Genomic DNA, 24,381 nt, shown 5'->3' with positions numbered 1-24,381 from the left:
AAACGTCTGAAATTGCAACAAGCCAGAATAACACCAAAGAGACATAACTCCACGCAAAATATATTAATCAATGTATTTTATCGTGTTAACGGACATTTTATCAATAGCACGTGATTTATAAGGACGGATTACCTGAGATCAATCAAATGTCCTCACTTTCCATGAAGATCATGAGTCTTATGTCCATCAACTTTGGAGGGAGGTGGTGTGCTGTGCACCCTCTCTCTCAAGGCATATGTGATTGCAAGCCAAATGGTTTACAGGGGACAAGACAGTGCATATGAAACACCTGCTGACCGGCCATGAAGACGGAGAGATGGCAGGCAGCCGCGTGCATGGGATGGCAGGCAGCAGCGGGCATCGGTGTAGACCAGCAGCTGACGCTTGACTCATCTGCCTTGCATGCTTTTCTGTGGATCTGGACTCTTGCTTAATCTGATTGACCGGTTGATGCCCTACAGCGGGCTACAAGGGGTTTAAAACGGAAGTGGTGAAGCCGAGGTAGGGTTGACAGTGCAGCGGTTAGAAGGTATCAATTAGGAAGGGAGGGGCTATCAACACACAAGCATAAAAAAAAAAAAATCACACAAAAAGCTAATTTTGCATCCACGACAACATGACAATCAGACCCTTTATGATCCCGGTGATGAGGTCAAAGCAGCCCCCTGATATACATAAGTGCTAAAAGGGATTTCACAGAGAGGAAGGGGGGTCCTTGGGTTTTATAAAGTGACATTGCTGTTCATACGGTCTATAAAGTAGTTTTTGTTCATGGCTCATAAGAGAGAATCTGCGATTTACACTATTTGGTCAATAAGGAAGAACACGTGGTTTTTGGTTCGTGGTCCATAAGGCACAAACAGCGGTTTACATTCTTTTGTGCATGAGAGAGCATCTATGGTTTCCATTCTTTGGTCAATATCTTTCGTTTTGTTCGTAAAACAGAATATGTGCTTTTCATTCTTTAAACCAGAAGAAACAGTCTGTGGTGTTAGGGCTTTGTTCCATCGCTATTGTTCACAAGGCACACACTGGACCAGTGTAGAGGAGGTACGGGCAGTTGTCTTCGTCACCTTTGAGAAGTTCAATCTTGGATACGGTTGCTGGCTGAAATCTCGCTTGCGGCAGGCACAACACCTTACCATCTCGAGATGGGCACACAAACTTCCTCTTTAGGGTTGGCACACAAACTTCAACTCAAACCTGGAGCAGTTCCTCCACAAAGACCCCAAAACAAAGCTTCCCTCAGGGCAGACTTCTCTGGGTGTAGTGCGGTGAGATGGACCTCGAGACGAGAACTTCAACGAAGAGTGCAACAAGGTCGTTGAGACTCAGACAAGAAACAATGATTCCAAGCAGGAAGGGCCAGGCCGCGGTGATACGACTCCTTTCTGAACTGCAACATCAAACAGAGATAGTGAAGAAACAAGAGGAGGGGAAGTGTGACATTTCAAATCCCGGTTCTCCCACAGCCTCCAATTATAAGCATGGCGCTACATCTACATTTACTAATTCTTGTGTCCTCGTTCATGACCAGGGACCCCTTTCTCTCCCTCATGATGTCACTCATCCTTCTTCCAACTACATTAGGCCTCGTGTGCCCTGTGTACCAATCCTTACTTGTACATGAAGCTCCGCACAGTGACAGTCGCCAGATGGAAGGACTTGTGAATGAAGCACCATTAGAGCGAGAGGTGCTAGTGCAGGTTAGCACAGTTGAGGGCAGACAATACAGATCCAATTATCCTTGAAATCCTGTACTACCCTCAGGTCGAGCAGGTAAAATCTAAATGGGTGCTATGGTTGCCAACGAAGAAGGAAAGAAGCATGATGGTGCCCCCGCCCCCAACTGACTTATTTAGACAGCCAACCAAGTCATCTTACAGATGTGCTTTGCTTGTCTAGGTCTCACCTTCTCCTGTAGTAGGATGCACCACCTCATGCTTGAGACCTCATTCACATCTACACCAGACTTCACTTTTTGCTGGACTAGGCCTCTATTAGACTGCCTAAACGCACCATCCACCCACCACCCCCGTATCGCTTACCCCTTGCATGTCACCGTACCTGACGTCTGGAACCGTAGGAGCTAGGATTGCTTGCTCTTGCTGCAAGTTTTGGGTTTCCAATGGAGGGCCAAAGAGAATGCAGCGATGAGGGCCAGGCTCACTACTATGGACATCCAGATGGCCCCCACTGTGTGGGTGAAAGAAGGCAAGGGTGCTGCAGCAGTTAGCACCGACTGCCGATGGCTCATGTCAGTGATCAGTGCCTCCATCTGGAAGTGAGTGCCAATGATAGCACACACGTGGAAGAGCTGATGGCTGTGCCCTGCAATGAGAGAACGAGAAGCAGGCTGGTTAACGAAGGGCATGCGTGAGAAAAGAGAGAGAATCAAGGGAAGACTGAGCATGTGAAAAACATTGAGATACAGACTGGGTGAGGTCATATGAAGAGAAGACTGCATATGATTATCCATTTGAAGAAACACTGCACAAGTCCGAGCAAACATTAAATATCTATGAGATGAGTGGGCATGCAAAAAGGGTGACCGCGTTACTGGCAGAGTAATCATGTAAGTAAGGGGGGGATTGGGCTACCGGCCAAGTAACACTGTGAGCCTTAGACGGGCATGTTTGTGAGTGGTCAAGCAGGGTCATGAGTGAGGAAGGAATTCAATGGAGAGTACATTGATGTATGAGCATGTGAGCAAGTGAGTTACAATGAGTGAGCAAGACAACCGAGGGATGAAGACATTTTTTACATATTTAAGTGGTTTTGTAAAGTGCTACTTGAAGCAAAATGTGACCTGTAGGCAATTTGTTGACAGTAGAAGAGAAATTGCATGCCCATGGAATAGTCCTGGAATGGGCGGCAGCTGGTTCCAGGAGGCATCATGAGAGGCCAATGTCCCTTGGCTCTATGCCTCCCCATTGGGTAGGGTCAGATTATTGAAAAACAATTAATGTGGGCCAACGGAGGCTATGGACCAGTCTTGTATTATAACTTTCTTATTGTTATTGGTCACTAGTAAAGCCCCACATTCGTTTGGGTGGTCTGGTTAAAGTTTACTCTTTGTGTTGTGCAAGAGTACTTGAATGTAGACCTTTGTAGTGGTCTGTGTGGCCAGAACCTTGGTGTCATGTGTGAGGTTTGGATGTGTGCTCAAATCGTTTTGTGGCAAACGTGCTACGTTTAAGCATATAATGAGGCATACAGATGTCGAGCAGCTGGAGCTGGGTTTGCTCATACTCATCATGCTTACCATATCCGCTTTAGTGATGGAATCACCGTGATCTGTCCTAGGCTTTAGACCAGTGTTAATGCTAAATAGGGCCACAGGAAAGTCTACTGAAGGCAATCTACTCTAACATTCAATTTAGTGAGGCTAGACTGGGCTGAGGAAGAGTGTGGTGAAGCCAGTCGATGCGGATGATCAGCATGATGAAGCCACTCTATGCAGACAATGGTAGTGGCAAAGCTTCTCCAGGTTGCCTTTCGCCATTTTTTTTATTGTATTACTGTCACAAGGGTGCACTTGGGCTATTTTGTCACAGTGACACGGTAGGAAGTCCTAGCTATGCTTCTTCTTTCTAGTCCTCCAAACCTTCATGTTAAGTATTTGTATTACTATACATCCTCTACAAGTGCAGGCCCCCCCCCCCGATCCGCCTATTGCTTCGTGTTTCAGACCGTGGCTCTCTGGTAGTGGGTTTACCCAAGAAGGGTCTTCCATGAGTTGCATCCACAGACCTGTCCTGGCCCCACCAAACATTTTGTGTGTTGTGTATGTGGGGTGCACCACAGTGGGGATTCGGGACTTGTGTTTCACACTTAACTTGAGTCAGCTGTGGTTGTACTGTCTGCTGTTTGAACTCTGGGCAGACCCCATAGTGAAGAGAGTCACTATTGCACGGTTCTAGAATAATAGTGGGTGTTTGCTAGACTTGTAGTAATGCAGTGTGTGCGACTCGACTAGAATAGAGAGTTTTCAAGCAACCTGCCATCAGTGGTCGATGAGGTTCTGGAGGCATGCTCTATTCTTTGAATAAGGGAGTGTTTTATCTAGCTCATTTGGTGGCTTTAAATTGTTGATAATTTTCTTTGGTGTTGGTCTGGCCTGCTTCTTTTTCGATGCTTTTGCCTTCTCCTGGTTTTTTACTTTCCCTGTCCAAGTGTTTGTCTTTCTAGCTTCAGTTTCTCCCTACTCTGGATACTTCCATTCTTGTAGTTTTAATGTCTTTGTTACTGTGGACTTGTTGCCAGGCACTTACAGTTTTTAGGAACTACCTCCTGATAATTGGCATGTTTGTGCCCAGCCACTTATATTGAAGGTATCCATGTCCATAATTCTGACCAACCTGCGCGGCCAGGTATAAGGAACTTGTGTGTCAGCCAGGCAGCAAGATTTCAGAATCCAGGCTGCAGGTCAACCTCCCTTCCAACTTGCTGAGAAGCACCAGGAGAATTCTCCCTCCCATTGCCATATATGGAGGAAAGCAGGGTTGTCTTTGGTGTTTTTCCCCTCTGTGGGCTACCACCAGTTCGCACATTCAAATAATAGTGGTTTTAGCACCGAGCACCATGAGTATTCATACCTTCTTGTGAATTTCGAAGTGTGTGTGTGTGTGTGTGTATATATATATATATATATATATATATATATATATATATATATATATATATATAGTGACAATCAGGAGGTAGGGTCTGAAATTGGGCGCTCTGTTTGCACACTCGCAAAACGTACAACGTAGTGGGGGGTTTTTTTATGAAGAAGGACGAGGACACGGGAGGAGCAAGAAGGAAAGCAGCCAAGCAGGGGAGGCGGCAGAAACACAGGTAAGTGCCTTCTTTATATCATTTTAAAGCATTTGGGAGCGGGGAGTGAGCGGAGCGGAGCTACGTGTAGCTCCACTGAGGTTTTTCCAAACTCCGTGGAGCTACGCGTAGAGACACTACGTCAGCTCCGCCCAGGACCTTGAATTCACCCCAGCCATCTTTGACCAGTGCCAGACACTCCCTGCTGCTTTATCCCACTCTTACAGGCTCCTGCTTTCTCCCTTGTTAACAGTTTTACCATCTTTGCAGAGTCCGGCATGGCACTGAATTGTCAACACCTGCACCTACTACAGTCTACCAAATGGTTGCGCTGCTTATCTAATTTAGAGATGAGCAACAGTGGTTTATTAATCCGGCATACATTACAAAGGATTAATGCCTACCACCAAAGCCATTATTACAGCTTTGGGAGCCTGGAATAGTCCGAATTTTCTCACTCGTAGGAGTGTGATGGTTGTGCTAAAAGGGGCAAAGGATGGTGCAAACTGCCGTGGCCTCCTTACGAGGGCCCTTATCTTTTTTTAAAAAACTTTACACTGCATCTTTGTATTCTCCCGCCTTTTTGCTTTGTGCATTTTTTCCCTCTCTTGTTCTCTGGAAATGTTTGAAGAGGGAAAATAAGTGCCGGTGGCTCCCACAGACTCAAGTTAAACCCAGATTCTGTTGTAGGATTGAGTCTGCACTGAGTGCAATAGAAGCCCCCCTTTCCCTTTTGTTCCGTTGCCGGCCATCACCAGACAACTGGGCCCTGTGGCCTGGCCAGTCTAACTTCAATCAAGAAGCCGTCCGTGACCAGTTTTGACTAGGATGCCACGCAACAACCACCATGAAAATCCTGCCAAGACAAGGGCAAAGGCCAAAATAGATTTACTCAAATTAGAAAATCAATTTTAACTTTGAACAAACCACTCTGGCTTAAAGGTGTAATTGTACTTATTATTTTGGTGCATAGCGCACAACCACTATAGCACATTGGAACCGATATAGATCTGAGTGGGTTAAGTGCCTGGAAAGTGAGAGTTACCTTTGACATTGTAGCACTGACAGGATATTCAGTTTATTGTGGGTTATTTGCCAGGTCATGCTATAGCCAAACTCATAGCCATTAAGCTATAATGCACAGCTTTGTTTACTATGGAGAACCAAGTGACCAAAGCAAGTAAATGGTTTATACAATTGCAGTGCAAAGACGTCGTTGGCCCTGGAACACTAGCGGTAAACAACAGTACTCACACAGGCCACTATGTATGAAAAGAGACTGCTCCAAACTCTGAGAAAAGACCCCAGAGGTTGAAGCAGTGGTGGGGGGGGCCTTGGCTGTTGTAGTTTGGTGAGAGCAGTGTGTTGTGGCGAGATTCGCAGCCGAGTATTTTTTTGTAAGGTGTGTGGTGGATGAGAGGCAAAACACTGTCTAGTAATGTTTGTGACTGCTATGCCATTATACTTATAGAAATGTACCCAGGACGGGCGTTCGGGCGGTGTGACCAGTGCCGCCACACCTGGCTCTGACTTTGGTGGGGGCGCTGCTGTTTGAAAATAACTATTAGTTTAAAAGCACGTGGATTTCCTTGTGTGTCCAGTAGTTTTCAGGCAACATTAAAAATATCAAGATAACTGGTGATTAATGTTCCTACTGGTGAGAGAATGGAATTTTGTCTAGTAGGAGCTTTGACTCATCATAAAGCAGCGCAGAGGGCTAATGTGCCTGCTGCAAACATAGGGTACCTTGCAACCACAGAAATTAGTGTAAGTTAAATATGTGTGGCGCTATAAAAAACATGAAGTGCATGGCAGAGTGAAGGTATAGAGAGATTACGGACACTGCTGGAGAGTGGTAGTGAGGGAATCCATGGAGAAGGAGGTCATGTGGAGGCTGGCGCGCAACACCCAGTGGACTCAAAGGGCTTCAGCCCCCCCCCCCCACGTCGTGTGTGGCTCCCGGGATGAGACACCTTCCCGGGCAAAAAAAAGCAGCCGCACCCGAGCACTTCACAGGTCTTTAAAAGACCATTTGCATGTTAATGAGGCCTCGCTGTTGTTTCACCCCTTCTAAGAACCCCCGCAGCTCCACTCTGCCTATTGCTTAAAGTTCAGCCCCCCCCCGAAATTTTTCCCCAGCCCCCGCCCCCCCGAAATTTGGCTCTAGTTGCGCCTCTGTGTGGAGGAAGGACGGCACCCAAAAAGATTGTGGGCACCGGGCCTCACCAGGGCTAAAGCCGGCCCTATCTGTACCACTGTGCGCATTTTCTCCCTGATACCTTTGCTCTTCTAGGCCCCCATTAACGCCACCTATTTTCACTCACCGATGTAGTCAAAGCAGCCCGGTGCCAGCCGCTCAGGCAAGTGCGTGGCGAAAAGGAAGCCGGTGAGGAAAGCCAGGCTGATGTGCCAGCGGTGGGTTGCGCATGCGTCATTGGCGGTGCAGCCGTCCCCGGCGCACAGGTAGAGCTGCGAAGAGAACGGTTGACAGTAATGCCTGCTCTCTACCAGAAGAAACCAAGGTTACAGCTTTGAGGAGCATCGCGGGTATGCCAACCATCTGGGCGGGACCAAGCAAGCCTTGTGTGGCCAGAAACCACAGAGCAAAGGCGCATCAATGAGCGCCACTTCCTCCCTTGATACACAATGGACACTCAAGTGGGAGCCATAGACTAAAAGACTAAGTGTAGGTGCACACATTCAAAGTATAGCCAGAGATGCAAAGTGATACAGAAGTACAAGTGGTCCCAAACAGGAATCCGTTTAGAAGTACGGGAAGTAGTATTGTAGAAGTATTTTTACAAACTCTTACATGCCTTTGTGAATGGGCCTGAAATGTCCGAGTCCAACTCCGAATTAGGAAAAGTGCAAAGAGAGCTCAGTTCGTACTAATTGCATATGAATATTACAATTTAGATGTTTTGAGGACTATTCACAAAGAAATATTACAAAATGTAAAGTAGTACTCCGAGAGTTCTACTTTTCATCCGCAAAATGCCTTTCTGTAATTTTGTACCGGAATTTGGGGGCTCTTCACAGACACACACACAGCAAGTGCACAGAATGACCAGAGGCACAGCACGCACACGGATGAAACCGAGGGGTTGGCAGACCGGTCGTAAGCGCTGACAGGCTTGTGGGTTGTGCAAGAGTCAGCCAATATGATGTCCTCTTCACAGAAACACTGACAGTTCTCATCACTTTATATATCAATGTAAAGGCTCGCAAGAAAAAATGGGTCCCTTATCCCCCAGATTTGCCTGTAAAAAACAGTTATAATTGGTGGTTCTTGCGCTCGGTAAGCATCTGATGCGGGAAAATAAGTGTTGTCCCCATAAATAAGTGCTGGTGCCCCCCACCGGCTCAAATTAAGCACTGAATGGATTCCTTACCCGGTAGAAGAGGGGGACGGTGTCGAACAGGTATGGATATGCGAAGGCCAGCACCCGCATCACTTTCGAGAGCCGGGGCCGCTCAGCCTCGGGAAACCTGCAGAAACCAAACCAGAAACACTGCTAAGGAATTCTAGTAAGAAAGTATATGGACTGTAAAAATGATTGTATGCAAAGTAAAGTTCATCTTTAAAAGAATCTCCACAATCCTGACATTTCCCTTCATCAACAAGGTAACAAGCCCACGTGGGACATGCTACCTGAGACCTATGTCAGAGGTAACATGCCCAGGAGGGACATGCTGTCTGGATCTGAATGCCATGAAGCTATGTGATAAGGCTCGGAGGGAGAAGAGACTGTCTGAAGGGCTAATTCGCTGTTTCTGTATGGTAATGTATATGCCAGGGACAAACTGACTAGACCTACAATAACACGCCTGGAAGGACAGGCTTGTTGGGAACTGGATTCCCATGTGTCTGAAAGTCTGCAAGGGACATGCTGGTGGGCCCTGCCCCCAGGGCTTCTGTATTACTGAGAGAGACAGACCAGCAAGCTGATGGTTTCCCTATATATGACATATACGATGTAGGACCACTAATTATCCTGAGCATCAACCGCAATTTTAATCATCCGCTAGGTACTCCCTTTAGTAAAAGTAATCAAGACAAGTGGGTGATTTGTAACTTTCTGTGAAGGATCCCCCCCCCCCCCCCTCCAGTCAGAGCTCCCTATTCATATAGAAAGCCCGTCCTCCATTAGAATTTGTGGTAAATAAGGAGAACCCGAGGGTGAAGCATGACACCTGGATAGGAGTGTGAGGATTCTCTTTCAATTGTTTTTAAACATTTTTTGAATTGCCTGTTCCGAGCACAGTACGGTCCTCTTTCTGGGGCTCTGCAATTTGAACAATTTCCAAGGAGCCCCCGTCTGTATAGTTTTCTTCACAACAGGAGGACTGTATTTTTGTGGTTGTGTGTTCCCAATATGGTCTTCACTGCCTTGGACGCTGGGATGGCTTAGCATCCAATAGAACACTTCATCACATCTAACATGACACAGAGATGCCGCCCGAGTGGCTATCATGGTGGCCTGACAGCACTCTACTTCAACGCAACCTCCTACGGGACAAATTAGAAATAATGAAAGCACAAGAGCCCAACACAGCTCAAATATTCATTGGGTTTGAGGTCATCCTACTAACATCACACGTCCACCAACAGTATTCGAGACACCATTCATTCAATGGAACACTCCTTGCCAAACTCCTTTAAGTCAACCAATAAATCCCAGCTAGGCCGCTCACGGATACCTTGGGCTACAGCACTACCAAATCTGATTAATACTGGCACGTGGCAACACGTGGGACCAGCTGTGGCTCGTGCAGGTAAGAGTGGTGGGGCAGTGGGGCAGGTGCGGGGGGACTTTCGATGGACGATGAAGAGGGAAAATTAATTTATTTAATTTTCCCTCATCATTGCCCGTCGAAACCTCCCCCCAGCCTGCCCCACCGCTCTTACCTGCACAGGCCGCGGCTGCGTGGGGCACTGGACAACACATTTGCCTAAACAGTCAGTCAGTCAAAAGCTTTTATTTCGGTATAATACCATAAAAAGACATAAATAATTCTGTACAATAAAACACGATTAAATCAACATTATACGTAGAGTGTAATCCATAAAAGCATTAAAATTTTATACTAAAAAAATTGCACAGAGTAATGAGAACAAATTATTTCCACAGGAAGCAAATTTGTTAGAGCCATGACCAAAGCCCAAAGTGATCTCACAACACCACCAGATTCTAAAGTGATAGTAATACTGGAATCAAGAGGGTTGTGGGGCAGAAAGCGTTTTTTTGGACCTGGTGAACCACATAGAAAGAAGAAATTTAGCCATCGCAAACACTATCAATGGGGTGGTATTGTATGTCAAAATTCTAAACACTACCTGGTAGTCCCTAAGGCCCCTAGACTTACAGAGCTGAATGATCCACTTCTTCCTAGCCTTGATATAAAGGGGGCAAAAAAGAAGAACATGCATCTCTGTTTCACGAATATCAATACAAACAGGACACATGCTTGATCGATCAGATGCATTAGACCATCTACATGTAAAGGCCCTCAGAGGTAGCGAGCTGTGACGAAACTGGATGTAAAGTTTCTTTGCCAAGGGGGGTTGGATAACATCCAGGAAGGTTTCGTACTGGGGGCTGAACTTAATGTCCAGGAAGGTATCAGTGAGCCTACCCAAAGAGGAGTGTAATAAAATTTCCTTCCGATACAAACACAGGGCCTCACTCAAAGATTTCTTGGATAATGTGCGGCTTGTCTCTTCCGGGGCGGACCAAAGGTCCCCTTTCCCTATGGAGTAACAAAGGGTCTTAACATAAGTTAACCAAGGGATTTTTTCCAGTTTTCCCCTTGCCAGTATATTACCCAGGTCATGCCTATAGCTTGCAAGCTCAGGTGTTGATCAAAGTCGTCTCCAGAACAGGAGAGGGCGATTCAGGGCAATTTCTTCTATAGGAACTAAGCCTAAATCCCATCTCAAGGGAATTAAGGGGGTGCTTGCAGGTAATTTCAGCAATCGCCTGATAAAGGAATTCTCAATTACCGATAAAGAAGCAGGAGTAGAATGCCCCCAAAGCTCAGCGCCATATAGCGCGCCCCCTCTTGCTTGGGATTTGTAGATTTCCATGGGGGGGCCCAGAGGTTTGGAAGAAGTGTTATTAAAGACCTTCAGTAAACCCCCCACTGATTGTGCTAGTTTCAGGTTTGCCTTCGCCATATGAGACCCCCATTTCATTTTGTCATTGAGGGTCACCCCCAAGTAGTCGAAGGTGGAGACCCTATCTAGCTCTACATCTCCCATCTTGGGGTGGGGACAGTTAATTGACTTGGAGCTGAAGACCATACATTTTGTTTTGGATAGGTTCAGTTCCAGATCCCTTTTTTCACAGAAAGAGCAAAAGGCCTCCAATGTGCGCTGGACGCCCATGAAGGATTTGGATAACAAGAGCGTATCATCCGCGAACATTAGGGCCGGTATCCTACGCCCCGCAAGGATAGGGGAATCCAAATTAGCGGCGCGCAGGAGATGCTCAATCATCCCATTAATAAAAAGGGAGAAAAGGGTGGGGGCCAGGACACAACCCTGCCGCACACCCTTTTCAACCGGAAATGGCCCTGAAATTTCCCCACATCTCCCAAATCTCACCCTTGCATAGGTGCCTTGGTGTAGGCGTTTGAATAGATGACAAAGGTAGGGGGGGAACACCCATCTCTAATAACAGAATCCATAATTTTTCCCTTTGGACCGTATCGAATGCGGACCGAAGGTCCACAAAGATCAAATAGAGATTGCCAGCACCCATGCTGACTGTCTTCCAGTGAATCAACTGAAGCCTAAACAATTGGTCAATGGTAGAGACCTTTGCTCGAAACCCTGCCTGGAGCGAGGTTAGGATTTGATGGTCCTCCATCCAGGACAGCAGCCTTGTTAAAATGACTCGGGCAAACAGCTTCTGTAGGACGTCAATCAAACTTATGGGGCGATAATTGGCTGGGTCCAGAGGGGAAGATTTTTTATGAATGGGTATAATTTCTGCTCCCAACCAGGTATCCGGGATCTCAAGGCCCTGCAAAATGGAATTAAAGTATACCAAAATGTAGGGAGCCCAAATTTTTGATTCACTTCTAAACAGATCACCGGGGATCCTGTCAAGCCCCGGAGCCTTCCCTACAGCTAAGGTGCTAAGGGCCAACTCTATTTCTAAGAGGGAGAAAGATCGACTCGCAGAGTCTTCTTGGTCCGTCTGATTCAATAGAATAACATTAGGCGGGGTTACCAGATCAGATCCTCCCCTGGGATCACTTAAAGAATATAGGGGTTTAAAGTGGGCGAGCCAGACCTCCTCACTGAGGTTGGGAATGATAGCGGGGCTGCAAGCTACCGTACCAGTTCGAACAATGTTCCAGAAGGCCCTCGAGTCATGATCTGCTAGTGCTTGTTTCATGTTTTGCCACCTGAGATCCTCCCACTGAGATTTTGCCTCCTTAATCAGATTTTTATAAAAGGCCCTCGCAGCCTGGATACTCGACAGTGTACCATTTTTTATCTCCTTAATCAGGGCAGTCTTGGCCAGCCTGCAGGAACCATTATACCAGTGCTCAGGCCTTGGGGCCCTTGGCCTTGAGACAGAGACACTGTAAAAAAAAACAACCAGGCCGCCGAGGTGTTCCTTATGGATGTTTTGGAAGTCTAGGAGATGGTTCTGCTCAATATCCCCGTTGGGGCTCAATAGGAGGGAAACCGCCTCCAGGGAGCGAGTGACACTACTATATAAAGCTGCAAGCTTTATTTCATCGGTCACAACCCTTGCCCACCTAATCCGTCTACCTCCTGCAGCTATGACCAAGTTCTCGCTATTAGGTGGTGACAGGCCGTGTGGGCCTGCACTACCACCAATATTATTTACCAATTCCAATGGCAATAAGTTATGATCGCTATCGACCCGCGGAATAACAGAAAATGCTGCTAAATAGCCCCAAAATTCCACGTTCACCAGGATATAGTCGATAGTCGAGCAACTCCCGGGTCTATTGAAGGTGAAAGCTCCCGGTACATCAGGGCACAATCTACCATTGCAAGCCCTCAAGGAATGTGCAATGGCTAACTTATTGATCTCAAGGGCTAGAGGGAGGAGACGCTTGGCCGGGTAGATAGTAGGATCTGGGATTTTATCATTTTCGTCCTCATCGCAAGTAAGGGGAGGGATCCCAGGGAGGGGTTCATAGTGACAGTTAAAATCCGCACCTAATAGTTTGTGGGACGCAGGGGGAAGGGAGTGTAGTACCTCATCTAGAGCTCCCAAAATCGACAAACCCAGCTGTACCGGATAGGGACGTAGATAGACGTTTAGTACTACCAGCGAGTATCCGGCAGGGAAGGTAAGTAGCAGGCACAAGATATCAGGGGATTTTGGATCAATAGACTTTACAGAGCAACCTAAATGGGTTGCAACCCAAATAGCTAACCCCCCCGAAGGTCTGCCCCTGGTGCCTTGGACCGCGGGGATAAAAAAAGTTGCGTAACCCACCCTCACTGGACTGTACCGGAGCCAAGTTTCTTGAAATAGACAAATATCAAAATTGTCCATTAACTCTCCCCACTCGGGGTCAGGGAGTTTGGACTCCAGTCCAGCCACATTCCAGGACCCTACTAGTGGTCTATGAGAGGGTATGCGACAGGGACTGGCCACCAAGTGGGGAGAAGTAGGGGACTCATGGGGAACAGTATGTTCAGGGGGGCCCAACTCAGGGTGTCCTTCCGTAGAACTATTATTCAGATGGGAAAAAAAGGAGGGAGTAAGTCCTCTCCCAATACCAGGTGCGGCCAAGGAGGGATCCATCACCACACCATGGACCTCTCTACCAAGGTTCCCCTCTGTACGCATGTGCCTTCCCTTGGTATGCCTCCGGGATGATGGTCAATCCACGGAACCAAGCACATCAAAACGGTTGGCAACCGGGATATTGAAATAGGAATTATGAGATGGATGGTGAGAGTATGGAAGTTCCACAGGATTCAGGACATTGGGATGGGAATAAAAATACCCCAAATGAGAAGTATCAATAGAACCTAGTTTAAACTTCCCACCCAGATCCAGTATGTGTCCCACTACTCTGGGGTCCCTAAAATTGATCAAAACACAATCCCCACTGATGTCCTTTGGGCGAGTCCCTAGCCAGCTAACCCTGCGAACAAACAGAATTTCCCCTCTGCCAACTCCATTCAATGGTCTATTTTTAGACAACCAATGTGTGACTTTGTTTTTTAATTCATGGTAAGTTTCCCCCTTGGCATTAGATAAAGGAGGAACTCCTGTAAGCACAATCACATACGGAGCTGACTCGGGGGGGAGCTGAACGGGTGGGAAAGGATCAGCCAGATTCCAAGAGGCTAAGTTCCCACCCATATTAGGAAGAGGCCTACCCCCACCAGAGCTCCGTGGGCTATGGTCCTTATTACTCTGGAACTGATCACAAGCTGATGAAACAATAGAGGCTCGGGGGACGTTTAGGGGTATAGGGGGACCAGCAAAGGGAGGAGGGGCAATTGGTGGTGCCAGAAGAGGCTGTGCTGAAGTAGAGGGAGTAGGGAGCGAGCAGGAACTAGGCTGACCCTGAGGAGTAGGATTATTAATCATAGGTTGGGTACTACTGCCTACCGTACAGCGAGAGTTGTGCAGTGGATCGTGGTTTGGCTGCTGTTTCCCTATACCTTTGGTATTGATAAGGGATACCAACCTGTCTATTTTAGATGACAGGGTTTTTAGGAGAAGGTTTAGGGAATGATCTATATGCGACTGTAGATCTAATAGTAGGTTAGAAGCCCAAACCGGTGGATTAGAAATAGGAGGGTGTTGAGCCCGGACTGAAGAGGCAGGCCCAGGTACAGGAAGGGCAGAATTTAAGGTCCTTTTTTTAGTTTTCTGTTTATTTTTCTTTGGCTTTGCCTGCTTCTTGGGGGCCACTATAGAAACAAAGGAGGATGATAATGGACCAACTTCCGGGAGCTCAGGCTCATCTAAAATCACCTGTGCACAAGGTAAGTGGGTAAAGGATGGCAGCATAGATGACATAGCTTCCACATCCACCTGGTATGTGGACATATCAGCCGAACCGTCGTGTGGGGGTGCCATAGTAAATGCAGGAGTAATGGACAGCCGTCTTTCCGTATTTTCAATGGCTGTAGCAACCACCCCAATTGTTTTCTGCAACATTTTATCTATCGCTGTCAGACTTGGGAGCGGGGGATTCGAGTTAGCTAATTGTCTAGTCATAGGACGACTCGAAGAGGGTTTAGTGTGTTTCCCCATAACTCAGGTGGGGACTAACAGACTGGTACAGTACTGATAGAAACCCCTAAAAAACAATAGCTAAATACTAAGGAATCAAGAATAAAAAGATAAAACACTCTATGTATGGCTTATGGCTGTATACTATATAACAATTAAAACACAACTCATTGTCAGTGGAAAATTAAAGTCCAGACTAACCCAGAGTTCACGACCAAGAAGTGTTGCCCGGCCCGGCCTCCTCCGGCCCCGGACGGCCACAGACGGTCCCGCCCTTGTCCCGGGCTTCGCCCGGGCTCGTCCCGCGCGCGTTCCGCACCGCGGAGACTGAGGGAAGATTATATAGCACCTGTGGGCGGGAGGTCCGGTGGGCGGTCCTAGGCACAGGTCAAGTGTCAGGTATGCAGAGGGTGCCTGGGAGAGGTAGTTTTCCTCCCTCCTTCCTTCAACCACGAGCCCAGGCAGAAACCAGCAGCAGGAGCTTTGATGCGGCCAGAGACGCTCTGCTACAGCATGACCGGTAACAATGTATCAGCGTTCGTCTAAGATAAACTCCAGGGCGAAGCGGGACCCTAAACTGTAACTAAATGCTTTTAGCAAGACTTTAACCACTCTCATTTATATTCCTAAACAGCAGGTCTATTAATGATTTAAAACGACTATTTCAAGCAAGTACAGATTCACAAATTTGCTGATGTTGCAGCTCATAGACCCAAACCAAGTGCCCCCTTTATTGGAATCCACAAAATCAAGGCACGAATAAAGAATCACGATTGCTTTCAAATGGTACATTAACAGCAAAATGTGTGTCTGATGAACACATCGAACATAACCCTGTCAATGGGCCCTCTAAAAATTGGTACGCAAAAGAGTTTAATTCCCAGAGTGTGTCCAGTGCTCCTCCTACAGTATCGCCAGCCCCCCCCAGGCACTGCCTTAGCGCCCAAGCAGGCTGCTCAGACCAATCACGACGTTGCTCCTGCAGCATCGTGATTGGCCGGCAGAGTCCGGAGGGATGGGTGCTTCTGGTGCTGGACGATGGAGGAGCGAGGAGAGGCAATAGAGAGAGGTGTGTGGAAGAAGGCGGTGGCAGCAAAGAAGGAAAGTTAAAACATTTTTTATCCCCTTCCCCGTCCTACCACCCCTGTTCACAGGCAGCTGCGACTGTTTTCAGCACTTGTGAGTTAACACTTAATACTGAAGGTAAAACTGAGAAGTGTGCACCCGCTATTTAAGCAAAGGGTATTTAAATTACACTATGCTACTTCCTTTAAGGTCTGCATAGAAACAGGGATTACGTGAGAATAGTACATTTTGCATTTAGTGCTATTTTCTGAGCACGAAAATGCCCACTCACACATAAAATGGATGTGAGAATGCATTTTTGCTCTAAGAAATCGTGCTAAATGCAACAGAACATTAATAGAGTGCACAAACGGCTGCTCGTGCTCGCCAAATGTGCACTTGGGGTAGGATTTACCCAGTAGCCGCTGGCAAGGAGTGAGGGTGGGGGGGGAGGGAGTGGTTGGGGACATAACAAATAAACAACAGGTACTTGTTCCACCGGCAGGGTCTCTCCTCCGCTTCTCGAGTCCCGGAACCACTCGGGCCACCCATTACCAATAACAATGCTGCAATGCAGCGTTGTGATTGGCTCCCCTAAGCCAATCACAATGCCGCAATGCAGCATTCTGAGCACCGTGGATCGAAACTCAGATAGGGACTAGAGGCCTGGGCATGTTCCCCACCAGGCTGTGTAATGCAGTCTGGTGAGGAGCATGCAAAGTGCGCATGACAGTTTGGCCAGGCCAAGACGGCCGGATGAGCAGTCATGGGTACTTGGAGCATGCAAACCACTCCTTCCCCTGTGCCGACAGCCCCGCCCTAGACCAGCAAAAAATTAAATGACGACAACTATGTTATTCTCATTTTATTTTTCCTGCTCAAAGAGCCTTAGCGCAGGAGCCACCCTTGGATTTATCCTATCTTATTCCAAACATTTAACTACATTTTTTAGCACAAAATGCACCCGCATGTCCAAAATAGATGCAAGGATGTATTTTGAGCTAAGAAAATAGTGCTAAATGCAACAGAACAAACAGCAGCACGAGTATCCTCTCACACTCGCAAATGTGCTAAGGCAGTAGGTTCCCCCCCCCACCAATACGCAAAAGGGTGTAACTTCGTTATTATCTGTAATTCTGTATCAAAGAGTAATGCAGAATTACCGAAATGACTGATTACTCTCGTGTCATTGAAATTCCGCACAGGCCTATAAATTAAAGGGCCATGTTTGAATTCAGATAACAGGCTAACATGCACTAAAATGAACGACTTAAGCCCTGACTCCTTTCTGCCTCACTTACCAATTCAATGTGAGTTCCGCTCCTTACTGGCCCAATAAATCAGTTAGTGGCAAGTGCTGAAATACGAATTGTATTCCCCACCCTAAACGCATCCACCCCATCAGCAACTGTACAGCAGGTTTCACCCCATGTGCTTTATACTACAGTAAGGAGAATGGTATGGGATATACTTTTGCACCTTCAGAGTAAGGCAACCTCTTTGGTGTGCGTTCTTGCATCTTTGAGATATCTGATGAATTGTCGGGTTTGGTGCTCTATGTGGCACTGACAGGCTCCCTTCGGGCCAATTCTGAACGCTCTTAAAGCCCTCTGAGCACACAGACATGCCTTGCCAGAATCCAGGTAGCCGCATCGTAATGTTACAAGGTCTTGTACAATCGTAGAGGTTGTGGAAGGTACCCAAGTGACTGTGAATGAGGCTCGCTGCATTATATGTGTTAAGTCCGGGTGTCTAGGCGCTACAGTCAGCCTGCAATTTCAGGAACAGCTGGGCTCGTAGTTATTTACAAGAAAAATCAAGCAGCAGTGAAGCACCACGGTCCATGAGGGAAATGTTCCAAGTTCTGGCCACTGGGACACTCAACACTCTTTCTCAAACCTGAAAACAGTTTATATTGTTGGGGCCACCATCGGATCTTCATTTTTACAGGGAAGAACAGGAGGACAATAAAATGATACACTTCCTTCTGGACATCTGGGTGCCAGATAAAGACTTTTACAGCGTAGTATGCGATGCTAAACCTACTGCTGATGAGCTTTGGAAGCCAATGTCTGGGGTGAGACATCGCCCTCTTCAAGCCTCTCGCCAAGTGAAAAAGATCCTTTTGCACCTCCGGAGGTTGGCATGAGCATCACAAACAATTAATTTCAAAGCAGTAATGTGCGAGGTTTCTTTGCACGTGTATTGTTCTTGCACGTTATACATTGTACGGGTCAGACCGGTCTTGGGTTGAAGTGTTCCGGTTGAGGATGGACTTGGCCTGGTATTCGAGCTGGACTGCTCCTACTAGACCAGGGTCGAGAATGATTTGCATATGGCTGGGTCCAAACTGTGGTGGCATGGTGGGCAAAAGAACGATGGGTTGGAATGCTACCCTGTGGGATTGCCAGTGGTTAGACTTATTGCAAGCATTCCTCCATAGGATTGCTCAGCAGCAGCACCAGCCGAGCACCATCCTGTAGTGCTAACCCCTACCTGAACTTTCAGAGGCACTGGCCTGATATGTGACTGACTCTACCCCATTCCTACCAGCCTTTTAGGTACACTGGCCTGTTGTGAATCTCAGTATGGAAATCCACTTCACGCCCTAGACGTGTACCCCAAGTGCATCTGCTTGTAGTTAACACAACAATCTCTGAACCCACACAAGATGATTCTGCCACAGTATGGTAAAGAAGGTATAATAATCATATTTTATTACATGTGAGAAATAATTTAACGACTGCAAGCTATTCAAATGTTCAAAGCGAGATTTGTTCATGTCAACATATTCAGATTTCACATTATTGTATTAAACAGATTGAGCGAATTGTTATATAATGAATCATATTTTAATGTACATTTGAAAATTATGGATTTCATCATGTAAATAGACGATGTTTTGGAATTAGTTTTTTTTAACCCATTTCTGAATTGAAAGTAAATGAAAGCAGCATACGCAAACAAACCTCCCTCACAAGACCCCCGTTTACCTGTCTATGACGTCCTGATTATAGTGCAGGAACGGGAGGCCGAGCCTGTATGGGTCAGTCGAGTAGAGAAAAGTTAGTACAGGAGAGGCCATGGGAGTAGCTGACTCAGAGTTACATAAGAACAAGGTTGTGGGAGCGGTAAACAATCAATCATACACGTTGGACCAGTGGCCACGGAAAGAATCCAAATCACCATAGGGTGATGGTGGACCAGTGGTTTTAGAAGGGCAAAAACAGTGAAGGGGCAGGCTAGGAAGCTACGCCAAGGGCTCTTTATAAAAGGTATTGCTAATTGGTGATGCAGTGAAGGGCATGGCCAATGCAGGTGGACTTTACTGAGACAATAATAAGCAGCCAAGCAGATACATATATGACAATATAGATACGCACAATGCATGACAACTGTCTCCCTCCACAACTGTAGGGTCAGACGATGCATCCTTTAATGTGACTCCATACCATCTAGATTTTAGAATGGGAAGAAGCGAATATTTTTAAGGCAAACAGGGTCGTTTTCAGCCTTCCATTTCAAGCACTTAAGTTGATTCTCTAAAGGGACAGATACCCATGGGTGGATCGATACTTATGTAAAAAGACTAGTTTGTACCCAAAGGCGTAGACTGGACATGTATGCCAATAGAGAATGCGGTCCATACAAAAAGGCATTTATAAAATGGAAACAAAACGGGAAAATGTTGGGAATATTCATGTACCAATTGGAAAGTACTAGGACCTCTCGGCACTTCTCACATGGACCTTTTGCGGCCGATTGACAGAGGCGTGTCACAGTACATAAAGTAACTCCTGTAGCACTACTTCCCATACTCATAACTGCTTTTGTAAATCGGTCCTTATGTGTCCAAGATAATGCCTTTTGCATATCAGTACATTAATGTAGCCTTGCTGCAAAATATTTTTTGACAGTAATAGTTGAGTCAGCGAAGCGTCATCCATGAAATTCCCATGCTGACGGAGGACGGAGTGATGGGCTTAAATGAAATTGGCGTAAACATACAAGAATCCATCACTATGAAGAATTTCTAACACGGACAAAGTCACTTTGATGAAAAGAGACTGATTAAATTTCATTTTAGAGAAACGTTAAAATGATGAGATACACTTTTCATGAAAGTATGATGTTTCTGTGAAATGGTAAATGTTTATTTTCAAAATACAACAGGATAAAGAGGTAAGAATGGAAAAGGTGGTGGGTGCAGCAGATGGGGGAGGCATGGCTGAGGCAAATGGAATAGTAAGGGTTTTGCAAAAAAAAAAAAGTGCCGGTGGGACAGGCAGTAAGGGATTTGGGGGGAAAAAACAAGAGTCTGCTAGAAAAGCGCAATCCAGCACCACACTACAATGGGTCACAACAAATTCTCACAAACCCCAGCCAAACATTCAGGATCATTCACATGTCCCATAGCTTGTGACCTTCATCAAACATCATTCCTCATGACTTCCTATCAACATATCCATATACCTTCTGGTACACCTCCTCCACCACTTCCAACTGATCATCCAAAGGTACTACCATTACATCATGCCTCGAGCACCCGTTCCAGTGGAGGAAGGAGAGCTCCCTGTGCATGACCGGCGAGACACAGAGTCTAGTAGTCGGAGACTCCAAGCACAACTTCCTACCATTTGCCTGGACCTCTGATCTCAATATCTCGACTCCGACCCCCCCCCCCCCCCACCCCCCCAATAAGGAAGGAACCTGGGGATGGTCTTTGATGTAGATGTCACCTTTGCTCTTTAAGTCAACACAGTGTGAACATGCAGATCTCACTCTTACAAAAAACTATCCCTCTCCTGCACAAAGACCACAGAGTCAAATTAACAAGAGCATTTATCCTGGCACACCGCAACTACTGTGATATCATCTACTCTGACCTGCCAGTTAACTCATCCTCCTAATCCAAAGATTTTAGAACCAAGCAGCCATTACTTGTCTCAGCCTGTGGAAGCGTGAATACATCAAACCTACTTTGAAAGCACTCAAATAGCTCCTAAAAATGGTAGCATTAAATTCAGCGACTGCCCACCGGGTCTATCAAGGCTCATTCTGCTTGACTGAACAAGACCCTGGATGTTTGGACTCCAACCTCCACTCATTGGCAGTCCATATATTATTTTAAGTGCTACGAAGTAGCTGCAAGGAGAAGTGGAGCGCTATATAAAATTGCCCCCAAAATAAATAAAATAGAGCTGTTGGTCGAGTAGCAGAATGAGCACAAGAGATCTTTTCCAGATCAACACAAAATTAATAGTATTGTTAAGCAGGTTAATGAAGCTCTAAAATGCAAAAGGGGGGACAAGTAGAGATAATTCAGAACAAGCAATCGAACACAGTTCATGTGTACAGGTGGACAGAGCATTCCACCATGGAGTACAGAAGGGAGTAAGCCGAAGAGCGCTTTGTCCAGCGCTACTTGGGAAGGGAACAGTTTATAAGAGGAAAGCTGTAAGGTTGTTAAAGGTGGAGAAGGGAAACAGGATGCAACTGGACCAGGGGTCTCCAACCTTTTCCGAAATAGGAACTACTTTTGCTCAGTGGGAATCATCACGAGTTACTGATAATATTAGTGCTGTAATAGTGACCGTAATTGACAAGATTATATTAGTGCCCGCCATATACAGGTTTATCATAAGTGATTTAATCAGATCAACAGGCACTATTGCTAGCATTAATTTAGAAAATGATTTGTCAATGTGGAATGCCTCTCCATGGGAATACATACCAGCTATAACTGCAGTGACCATGGCGCAAAGGTAATATTAATAGTAATAAATCTCCCCTATACTGCATGACATATCACTCAATTATCCAGCTTTATATATATTTTGGAAATTCAACCATTTTTTTCTAGACGTCAGGTTATTACTTCTGAAAATACACATATTTTCACCTCAATACGTGCTTTTAATTTTTCAAACACACATAATAATTCAACCAAGCATAAGCGTTTAATTTTGTAGACTGGGCTGCACACAGGAGAGATACTTTTAGGTAGCTGGAGAGCTCTCAGTAGCTCACGAGCTAATCGTTGGAGAAGCCTGAACTGGATACATGATTCCTCAAAGCTCAGTAGACCTGTACATGAGGTACACTTTATGAAAAATATCATTTGGACTGGACCTGGCCATTCCTTGAATCTGCTCGGCATCATGATATTTTGAGTGCCGATGGTTTATGAAACGGCTAAAGATGGAGTCTGCTGAACCTTAGCAGACTCTGAAATAATCCAAAGAGGAAACTGTCAAAGATCCTAGAGTTTTTGAGACCCACAAATGTGATTGTTTTTTTGGTTTTTTTTATGGTTATAATTTTCCTGGTCTTAAGAGGGGAAGGAGTTTGGTTCCCAGGTTCTGGGTCTTGGACTGGAGTGTGATGGTGCTGAATGTGGGAGATGTCCGGGATGGAAGGGAGAAGGTTTGCATCAGCAGCTCTTACCCGGGCTTACAGTGGATGTGGCAGTGGAGATGAAGGTAGAAGAGAAAGGAAGAAGTGTGAGCGAAACACTGACACGGGCTAATACATGTTTGTTGGAAAACCACTCCCACACTAGAAAGGGTGGTGGTGGTCTTCCGGACACACTGTGGTAGCTTGGCTCGAGTGGTCAGGAATCAGGCACCGTGCTAAGCGTACAATATACCCATACAATAACCATGCGTGCATCCGTTCCAAAAACGACTCTACACCGTAAAAATTATGAAAATATGTTTCTTTATCTTTTTCTCTTAGTTGCTGATTGGGAAAATAAATAGGTCAATCACAATATACAAATTTTAAATAGAGCAGGTCAAATAAATATTATCTGAAAATTCAATAAATAGGGATGATCATAAATACAAGGGACATAAATATCAGTGCAGGTAATACAGGCAATTAAATATTTTGAGGCAATAAATACTGTACCAATAAATATTGTACACCATCAAGTCCTGTGGACCTATAAATATAGTGAAGCAATAAATAGGTAAAAACTCAATAAATACAGTGCCCCCAATAAATTATTAAAAGTATACAGCAACACTCATGTAATCAGATCACTTTTCAATTCCTAAGGGCTGATTTGGCCCAGGCACAGCTTGTAGGGTTGTGGAAGGCTTGAGGGGTACTACTCCCTGGCTGGGACAAGGCTGAGGCCTAAACTGAGGTAGATCAAGGGGGGAATACCAGTGCCCTGGCTTTCTCTCTCCACACAACCTCTCTAGGTTAGTCCCAATTCACCCCTGGCACAGTCAGGTTGGTTCCAGCACCTCCCTAGCCCCTTAGAGCAGTCTCTCAGGTCTCCACAGGGCCTTAGGCGCCCTCTACTCCACTTACTGCCCTTGTTCTGTTGTTCCGACGCCACTGGAGTCGTGTCGATGCCGTGAGGCGGTTCCGGTTCGGTCTCGGCGGCCTCGGCACAATGTCAGTTCTAGACGACGCCGGTAGGCGGTTCCGGTCCGATGTCGGCGGCCTCGGTTCGATCTCGACCTCCGATTCGACGGCGTCGGGCAGTCTCTACTCGGTGTCGACTTCAGGCGGCTCCGGTCCGATGGCGCTCTCGGATTCGATGACGTCGGCCGGCCTGGCCTCGATGTCGACTTCCGGCGACTCCGGGGTGCGATCCTCACCCCCGACCTCCGGTGCTCCTCCTCTCAGGTTCCGGGCGACTCCGGAGTGCGATCCTCACTCCCGACCTCCGGTACACTTCACCTCGGTCTCCGACGACTCCGGAGGGCGGACTTCACTCCTCCGATGACGCTGCTCACTCGACCTCGGTTAACTTCCTCCTCGACCTTTGGTATTCCTCACGACCTCCGTCGGCGCCCTCTCACGACCTCAGGCGGCTCCGGGTACGACGTCTGCTTCTTCAGTCAGCGCCGCTTCTCCACCTCGGGCTCCAGGTCTTAGGCTACTCGACGCCGGACTCCAGGGAAACCAGTTTCCAGGTCAGGATCTTGCTGCTTTCTGCTTCTAAGGCCTGTTCCTGCTGTCCAGGTCCTTGGGATGAGTTTTTCTGGCTTCTTCCCACACAGGGCTACAGGCTGGGATCCATCAGTAGGGACTAGTATCAAGGGTGGGTTTATGGACCCCACTCCAGGCACAAGTTTCCACCCCTGCTGCTTCACTCCTTCCTCCTTCACTGTTGTGCTGCTCTCCCTTCACCAGTCAGGTGCCAACTGCCAGCTCCAACTGCCAACACTCTGTCTTAACCTCCCAACATTCTAAACCGCCTCCAACTGTCACAGAGTTCTGGAAT

General features: G+C 46.6%; 1 protein-coding gene across 4 annotated transcripts in view; it reads right to left on the bottom strand.

The window, feature by feature from the left end:
• Positions 1-570: 570 nt before the first annotated feature.
• Positions 571-24,381, bottom strand: part of PAQR5 (progestin and adipoQ receptor family member 5) — a 72,284-nt gene continuing 48,473 nt past the window's right edge. For 3 of the 4 annotated variants that reach the window (XM_085644652.1, XM_085644654.1, XM_085644651.1), the window contains 5 exons: positions 19,130-19,174; positions 8,214-8,310; positions 7,146-7,290; positions 2,068-2,331; positions 571-1,396 (listed from right to left, as the gene is read on the bottom strand). In XM_085644652.1, coding sequence (XP_085500778.1) covers positions 2,090-2,331; positions 7,146-7,290; positions 8,214-8,310; positions 19,130-19,174 — 529 coding nt within the window. In that variant the 3' untranslated portion in view covers positions 571-1,396; positions 2,068-2,089. The remainder of the gene's footprint in view (positions 1,397-2,067; positions 2,332-7,145; positions 7,291-8,213; positions 8,311-19,129; positions 19,175-24,381) is intronic. The other variant, XM_085644653.1, reaches the window with a different exon arrangement.

Source organism: Triturus cristatus, chromosome 3_1, assembly GCF_964204655.1.
Source record: "Triturus cristatus chromosome 3_1, aTriCri1.1, whole genome shotgun sequence".
NCBI classification, from domain to species: domain Eukaryota; kingdom Metazoa; phylum Chordata; class Amphibia; order Caudata; family Salamandridae; genus Triturus; species Triturus cristatus.
The sequence above is the reverse complement of the archived record's forward strand: the minus strand, read 5'-3'. Positions and strand labels throughout refer to the sequence as shown.